The 8,785-nt window shown below is 45.4% G+C and overlaps 1 protein-coding gene across 1 annotated transcript; it reads right to left on the reverse strand.

The window, feature by feature from the left end:
* Positions 1–2,345: 2,345 nt before the first annotated feature.
* On the reverse strand, positions 2,346–8,377 carry LOC109762009 (uncharacterized). The gene is made up of 4 exons (XM_020320815.4): positions 8,074–8,377; positions 6,565–6,748; positions 3,366–3,462; positions 2,346–2,785 (listed from the first exon to the last, which is right to left on the reverse strand). The coding sequence occupies exons 2-4, from the start codon at positions 6,727–6,729 to the stop codon at positions 2,529–2,531; spliced, it is 519 nt and encodes a 172-aa protein (XP_020176404.1). The 5' UTR covers positions 6,730–6,748; positions 8,074–8,377; the 3' UTR covers positions 2,346–2,528.
* Positions 8,378–8,785: the final 408 nt, after the last annotated feature.

Raw genomic sequence — 8,785 nt, forward strand, 5'->3', positions numbered from 1 at the left:
AGACAATCTGCGCGCCGGACTCATCATCATTGAAGCCTGGTTCAGGGGCTACTGAGGGAGTCCTGGATTAGGGGGTCCTCGGACAGCCGGACTATATACTTTAGCCGGACTGTTGGACTATGAAGATACAAGATTGAAGACTTCGTCCCGTGTCCGGATGGGACTCTCCTTGGCGTGGAAGGCAAGCTTGGCAATGCGGATATGTAGATCTCCTCCCTTGTAACCGACTCTGTGTAACCCTAGCCCCCTCCGGTGTCTATATAAACCGGAGGGTTTAGTCCGTAGGACAACAACAATCATACCATAGGCTAGCTTCTAGGGTTTAGCCTCTACGATCTCGTGGTAGATAAACTCTTGTAATACTCATATCATCAAGATCAATCAAGCAGGAAGTAGGGTATTACCTCCATCGAGAGGGCCCGAACCTGGGTAAACATCGTGTCCCCCGCCTCCTGTTACCATCCGCCTTTGACGCACAGTTTGGGACCCCCTACCCGAGATCCGCCGGTTTTGACACCGACATCGGGGTCTCCAATTAGGTTGTGGAGATTGCCCCGAGCAATTTTTACGGGTTCTGGTAACCGCCCCAAGGGCTGCCAAGGTGTAAGGATTCGGTGACCGCCCCCAAGGGTTGCCATTTGTACGGGTTCGGTGACCGCCCTCAAGGGTCCCTTAGTGGAATCTCGGCATCTTTCATTGTGAGAGGACGTGAGGAGATTACAGTGGCCCTAGTGGCTTCATGGGGAGCATTGTGTCTCCACATCGCTTCAAACGGAGATAACATCCGCAAGGGTGTGAACTTCGGGATACATCGTCGTCTCCGCGTGCCTCAATTATCTCTTACCTGAGCCCTTTACTTATGCACTTTACTCTGTGTTAACCATAGTGTTTCATGTTATATATCTTGCTATCACTTAGTTGTTTATCTTGCTTAGCATAAGCTGTTGGGGCACATAGGTGAGCCTAGCTGTTGTAGGTTTTGTGCTTGACAAATTAACCGCTAGTTTTATTCCGCATTTGTTCAAGCCTAAACCGTAATTATTTTAAAGCGCCTATTCACCCCCCCCCCCCCTCTAGGCAACATCCACGATCTTTCACTAAGAAAGACATGCTATAGAATAGGGATAACCATCCAATTTGCTATTATGCGAGGACCGGCTAGGTTTTGGGATCAAGAGAACCTTTGGTACACCATCATAACTTGCATGATTTTGAACGACATTATCATTGAGAACGAGCGTGGACAAAATTTGGATTACACCCTCTATCACCTCATGGAAAACCGATGCGGCCAACTAGAAGGCAAGATCGAATCCAACGCTTTTATTAAGGTGCACCATAACATCAGAGAGTCCGATACTCACAATGTTCATCAAAAAGATGTCATGGAGGAGGGTGGCATGACATGGGCAACAACGCCCCTAGTTTCTTTCATCTCTATGTTTGTTGTATTGTCGATGAATTTTATTGTATTGTGTGCTGAACTTTGTTGTACTTGTGTTGCATTTAATGTTGTGGGTCGATGAAATTGTTGTTATGTTTGTTGATTGATTTGAGATAAGTTTGATATTTATTTGATTGCAATATGTGCATTTGTGGTGCGAATGCCTATTTTAGGGCAACTGTTTGAGCATTAGTGCCCTATTTTAGGGCATTTATTGGAGAAGCAAGTTTTTTTTGGTGCCTTAAAAATTACTTTGAGATGTTGCAAATTTTGCTCTAGGCACAGTTTAGTGCCCTAAAATAGGGACCTATTGGAGATGGTTTAACTACAAATGCATTTTTTATTTTGTAATTTACTCACCTAGTGACAACCAACAAAATAATTTCCAATTTCATTGTATCGATGAAAACGCAGTATATTCGTCCAATGGTTTTGATATACTTCCTCAGTCCTAAAATAAGTATCATGGTTGTTATTCACCTTTTCCCAAAATAACTGTCATGGTCTTGCTTCGTTTCTGTTTTTGCACAGAGGGAGTACATAACGACCCTTCAAAGCATCTAAACTACTAGTACTTCAGTTTCTGTAGACAACAAGGCCACTATGAAAATACATTTTGCAGCTATACAAGGCTACCAAAAGTAACCAAGGTAAAAATTGATGACCTTGCCTCATATTAGCAACTCATAGTTTAACTACTCACATGCATGAAGTGAATGACAATAATAGTCTCAACTACTTTCTCCCTTACATCCACTCAATTTTTACTTCATGCATGTGCCTTATTAATTAACCCAGTAAACAGAAGACAAGTTGACTGACAAAGTAGGCATTAATTTTTATCTTGATAACTGTAATTTAAGTTTGTGGTCTTGTATAAGTAAATGAAGGGAGTATGCACTTTGGATCCGTAATAACTTCATTTTGGTGTTCTTAAATTGCATCTTACAAATGAGGTCAAACCCAGAAAATCATCTCGCCATAAAACGGTGTAAATCTGTACATTCTTGAAATCTTTGCTCACATCTTACAGGCCTTTCAAAGCTGAATAAATGATTGCTCCATGAAGAGAAAACACGCACTATCAATCAACGGGAAAACCAAGAAATCTGTTTATCAGTGCCACAACTGGCTTGGCCTCTCCTGGCACGTAAGGCTGGAGCGCGTTCAGATCCATCGCCTCGACGTTCTCCCGCAACGTCTGTGGATGGGCACAGAAAAGGTGATTCCTCTCGGCCAGTTCCTCTGCTAGCTCGCTTTGGTGATTGTCCATCAGGTCTTCATTCACAACCACGATAAGAGGTTTGCCCAGTCGCAGCGTCTCAAATATGCTGCCAGAACCTGTCAGCAATAACAAGTTAAACAAACGATGGATTGAAATGCTTTTTCCAACCATTCATGTCGCTAAAATGCAACACCAACAGCATATCATATTTCCATAACCCTCTTGCTCTAAAATATAGCAAGTTTTTCAACAACAAAAGTCCAAAAGACTACATACAGATGCAACTACAAGTCCTGATTCCATGATCAATAGTGACTAATGCCAATTCAGCAGGCACCTTTGTCCACCTTCTACAAAATTCACAGGATAGTGCACGATAGTCACCACCTAGTAATGGACATATTTCGAAATGCTAGTCTGTAGTATTTATTTCCTTCTCGCCAAAAAAGTTGCTCCTATTTGAAGTTGAAACTACAAATCCATAAATAATGACAGAAGAATCAAAATCCTTAACATAGATTTCTACAGGTTTAAGAGTTGTGACAATATCAGTGTGAAAGAGATTGCTTAGGGCTATATCATTACAACAACCAATATACATAGGCCAAAGGATTCACCGTCAAATAATCTGCTTCAAGTATCGTTCCATTATAGTTTCTCAAGAAAATAAATCTATTATTCAAATTTGATCATCACCTGCATGACTGATGACTAAGGATGCTTCCCGTATGTTGTCAGCTATGCTTGGTGAAAAAGTGAAATGCTCAACTTGAAGACTTGAATTTCCTGAGGCCTATATTCAAGAAGAAAAAACCAAATTCATGGTACATTCACACACTTATAACCGTTAAATACAAACTACAACCATTGATTGCGGTACAGTGCAGCAGAAGATATTAGATAGTACTATCCTAAAAAAAAGATATTAGATAGTACTACTATGTAAGAACTAGAACCTACGTAGGCCTTCTGCCTTGCCAACTTTTTTTTTTTTGAGGATCCTGCCAATTATTTAAAGTATATAGTTGCAGTTATTATTCAAAAATCAAATTATCTCCTGGACTTAACAAAGTGGTGACGTATCAAAGTGAAGTTTATACCCACAAGAAATCAATTACTCCCTTTGATCATATAGTTTGACGCCACGACACGAGGTAAGGGAATCTCCAACGACTGACCTGCAAACCAGACACCACGTCCGTCCGCGGGCAGCAGGGGGGGGGAGGGGGGGGGATCTGCGGACAAGGATGCGGGAGCCAGCCATCCAAAGCTATTTGCAAACATTTCAAAGTTTATTTAACAAACCGGGCGAAATTTAATCAAACACGACGAAATTCATTCAAGTTCTAGCATAATTTACATAAACGACCTATATTTCCGCCGTTTTTACTGAAAACTAAAAAAAACAGCTTGTACTGGACGACCACCTCATTACACGCGGCCGCCCTGCCCGACTGCAATGTCGTCGCCGTCCGTGCCATCACCGTCATCCCTCCAACTGTGATAGGGCGCCGGTGGGCCGCGACAGCCTTGTCCGGCCACAGCTTGGCGCTCACGGAGGAGCCGCTCCACTTCCTCCTTCGCGGTCGGAGGGCCGCCGCGGACAATGCCGACGGCGCCTGCGGAGCCCAGGCGGCGGCCTTTCGCTAAGCAACCAGTCCTCACCGATCTTGGCAAGCTCGCCGTCAAGGCGGCGCCTGGCCGCAGTCTTCGCGATGGTGACGGAGCGGTCGAGGGCCCAGGCGGTAGGGAGGTCTAGGTCGTTGCGGACCCATTCTGGCGCAACTTAGCGAACACGGAGCGTCGGGCGGCGTTGTGCTGCTCATAGCGTGCCTGTTGCCTCGCCGCCCGCTCCTCCTCGGACCCGACAGCCCTCGTGCCTTGGTGATCATGGGCGGCAGCTCATCCTTGACAAACTATCCGCGGCGGTTGCGGTGGGGCGGCGACACAGACCCGTCAATATGAGCGGGCCTAGCGGTTGTGTGTTGGCGGCGACGCTGGCTCCTCCTTCGCGCGGCGACTGACATGGACGCTGCGGTTGCGTGGCGGCTCCTCCTTGATGCAGCGTCCGATCTGGACGCAGCGTCGGTTGCCGCGGGTGGGGGGCGCGGTCTCCTCCTTCACCCGCCGGAGAGGGGACACCGGCTCCCTCTTCACGCGGTAGCGAGGTAGGGATGGCGGTTCCTCCTTGTCCGCACGCGGTTGCGAGGGTGGCGCCGAGCCCATCTAACAGAGCAATGCTTTGTCATGAGCTCCATCTGACGGACGAATTCCTCGTCCGTCAGAGTTGCCTCTGCGAGGCGGCGTAGCTGCTCCTGCGGCGGCGCCTGGTCCTCCTCATCACCGGACGAGATGATGATCTCGTCCTTGCCAGAGGAGTCGACCGCCGTGGATGCCGAGGGGCCCCGAGGATGAGGGCGGCGGCGCCATGAGCCGCCTGACGAAGAACTGCCGCCGTCTCCGCCTGCCAGCGCGGAGAACCATGACTTCGGCATCGCTGGAGTTGGAAATGCTCGGGAAGGAGGGGCTTGGATATGTGCATCGCCGACGTATGGCTTAAATAGCCGCGGCCAGGCCATGCGAAGGGCCGGTCAACCCGCTTCAATGCGGCACAGCAGCCGGAGTTGGTTTCTCGGGACGCGGCGTCTGCATTGAAGCGGCAACGCCCGAGATGTCGTGTCCGTCAGCGCTGCCCTCCCGTCCGATCACGTTGCTCCGTATCAATACCGGCCGTTGCGTGCTCTGGGCCGGCATGAATGCGGCGCGGGCGTTGGATGGAAAGCGCGGGAGAGACAGGAGGTTTTTTTGGGTCGGCCACGACTATCAGATGTGGGCGTGGCAGCGGTCCGGACGCCTGCAAAGCCCCCCTTCCCCTAGTTTGTTTCCGGTTTGCGGGAAAAAGCACGTCGGGAACGGTCGGCAGACCGATACAGGCCCGCCTTGGTGGCAAAACACGTCCGGACCGTGCGGTCCGGACGGTTGCGGGCGGTTTGAGGGTCGGCGTTGGAGATGCCCTAACATATAAGCGAGTTACTTTCCCATTTCCCCATCAGATCCTTCATTGTCCCAGTTTATTTCCACCTTCTATTGCACAATAGCCTAATGCTCTTGTAACCAGATTCTGGTATTCCAGTCTATAATACTATATATAAAAGGCACCAGTTCACCAGACCATAATTTGATCTTTTCCATTATGAGACTTCAAATTATCATACTACCTCTGATCCATATTACTTGTCTTTGATTTGTCTAGATACGGATGTATCTAACACTAAAACGTGTCTAGATACATCCATATCTAGACAAATCTAAGACCAGTATGGATCGGAGGGAGTAGTTAGCACACAAAAAAGTAAAACATTGTGAACTTGCCTGAAGTGTGGACAATCAAACTTATCTCTGCCAATGTGTTATCCTAATGTTGCATATGTTCCCTTTTTTTTTTGCCACCTTTCCTGTCTAGCTTTATCATAAATTTTGCAAGTCTGGAATTTTGTTCATGTGATGCATCAAAAGATGTAAATGATTGTAGCATTAAAAGTGTCAGCATCTATAAGGATGCCACAATTAGTTACAAATATCTTCATGCAATTTCTTTCCACAAGCAATGCGCAATTTACACCTAGATGTCAGATCAGCAGTTACAGATCTCAGTTGGTCAGATACTATGTCCATTTAAGGATTAATAAGCAACATTACAAATCAATTACTCCTTGCAGTAGTAGAACCTGACGAGATTGCAAAACATTATCAGACTTTCCCTTCTTACCTATTAAGTATGCTGTAGATTGCGATTTTGATAACAAAATACTGCATTGCCTAAAAGGTGCAGTCGGCCAGTCACTAAGCAAAACCACACAAAGAAAACTGACTGCAAGATGGAGACAGATGTTACCTTGGATGGCTTGTATGTTCCTCGGCCCATTTGAATCAGAAGGTCTGTGTAACCTTTCTGCAGTAGTGCTTGTTTGAGTTCCTCAGAATCTACCACTTTGACAAGAGCATCGAAACATGTCGTCCCTACTGTGACAAACACCACTCGCCTTTCTCTATCTCCCATTCCTTCTGAAGAGTAAGCTCTGTAGAAAAACAAGTTAGTATCAAGGTTTTTTGATTGTCAAATACAGTCAGAGTCACGACTATAGACTATAGTCGTGATCCAAAAAAAGGTGTGTCCTTTTATAACATTCTTATTTTCAGATCCCACTTGATCAATAGCACAGAACAACTATCATCAAAATAGATTCCTGCCACTAGGTCTCACCGAATCGAGCCACGCATGGCTCGGCGTTCATAGTCACCGACTAGTAGGAGCAAGTCGCCTTCCATATGTGCGGCTCGAATCATAGAAGCAAGCCACAACCGCTACACCGGCAAGTGCGTAGTCGCGGCAATTAAGCGCCAAGCCGCCAACTAATCGGCGACTCAATATCACTTGTTAACATTTAAAAGGGAAACTAAAGGAAACGGATACTACCTCTGATTCAAAATGTAAGTTCTTTAAAATTTAATGCTAGTAAAATGTTTCTAAGTTTAAACATGTATAAACAAAGAATTGCTAGAATCCAAAAAAAAAACTTAACATTGTTAGATTTATCAATACATATACTTGCAATAATGTATAATCATTTTTATGTGTGAGAACATGTTTGCACATAAACTGATGATCAAAAAATAATAATCTTGAAGACCGTGTCAAAGTGTCAATGTCCAAAAACATTTACATATTAGACCGGTGGGAGATGACTTATGCTTGTAAATGGGTTAAGGCACTGAGTTTCCAAGCAAAAGAAGACTATTTATCTATAAGAATGTAAAAAATACTTAACCAAGCAAAAATGTTTATTCCAATTTATATCTCATCCAATGGTTATGTTCCACCTTTGCCTTTCATTTCTTCACATCTTGAACGACCCGACAACACACTTTTATGTGTGTCAATTCGTACAACACTTGCACATGCTCTTTCATCCAATTAGCATCTAACCCACAAGATGTCCCTCGTTAGTGAGGGACTAAAACGTTAACAAGCTGTCCTTCAAGATTTAGATGGCAATTGTCATAATTATTAGTTACTCCCTTAGTTCACAAATATAAGACGTCCTAACTTTTTTGTGAATCGGATGTATGCAGACACGTTCCAGTGTGTTTGTTCACTCATTTCAGTCCGCATGTAGTCCATACTAAAATATCCAAAACATCTTATATTTGTGAACGTAGGGAGTACTACTTTTGTTGCGAAAATAGTTTTGTCAATTATGCTCGACTATGTGCTGTGAATTCCCCATGCTAGTGCTAGAGTTGATACCAAACAAAATCGCGGCACACATGAAACCCTGAAATCGCCCAAATCGGGGAACTAACCAGATACATGGGGCATCAGAATTGGGAGAGGGAAGCTCACCTGAGAGGAACCTCCCTCCCTCGATTCGTGGACGAGGCCGAGCTGGGGTCGAGCGGAAGGCAGGGCGGGACGGGACGGGATCGCGCGGTAGAGGACCTGCGGGGGCGGGAGGAGGACCGGCGGGCGGGGTGGGAGGGTGGAGCTCCGGCGGCGGGCGGAGGGGCGGTCCGAGCGAGCGAAGGAAGCGGGGCGGCGTGCGTCGTTCTGAATGAACTGAACAGAACAGAGGATTGGAATAGTCGGATGTACTCCAAGTCTCCAATCCTCAGACTGCCGTTGATTTTTTTTCTTTTTCTTTTTCTTTTCAGTCGTATGGCCGAGAGGCTCCAGCAATAAAACCTTGTGCAGAATTTAGTGTTGGTATATACTCCCTCTGTCCCAAAATAAGTGAGTAGTATATAAATAAGTAAAATAGTTTACTTGAAATTACCCTGAGTTTTATGGACCTGCTAAGGTACTGGCTTGAATGTTTGACAGAGAAATATATTTTATGTAGAACGAAATAGATTCGAGACCGAGATGCGGCAACAGATTTCTGTATTTTATCGTGTAGAAAATTATTTTCTTTTTAGCTATCAAGGGGGATCCAATAAGCCAAATATCCTTAAAATAGGTATTCCCTCCATCCGAAAAAGCTTGGTTTTACAGTAATCTTAATGGTTTCTAATTTATTTATTATTTTGAAAAGGAGGACATCCCCGGCCTCTGCATC

The sequence above is a fragment of the Aegilops tauschii genome, chromosome 2, assembly GCF_002575655.3.
Source record: "Aegilops tauschii subsp. strangulata cultivar AL8/78 chromosome 2, Aet v6.0, whole genome shotgun sequence".
In the NCBI taxonomy this organism is placed as follows: Eukaryota; Viridiplantae; Streptophyta; class Magnoliopsida; order Poales; family Poaceae; genus Aegilops; species Aegilops tauschii.

Bases quoted from the DNA above. Each gene is read 5' to 3' on its own strand.
- LOC109762009 (XM_020320815.4), bottom strand. From the start codon at position 6,729: ATGGGAGATAGAGAAAGGCGAGTGGTGTTTGTCACAGTAGGGACGACA. The intron at 3,463-6,564 runs GTAACATCTGTC...TCTTGAATATAG, and splicing joins GAACATACAAGCCATCCAAG to GCCTCAGGAAATTCAAGTCT. The intron at 2,786-3,365 runs GTGATGATCAAA...TATTGCTGACAG, and splicing joins CTTAGTCATCAGTCATGCAG to GTTCTGGCAGCATATTTGAG.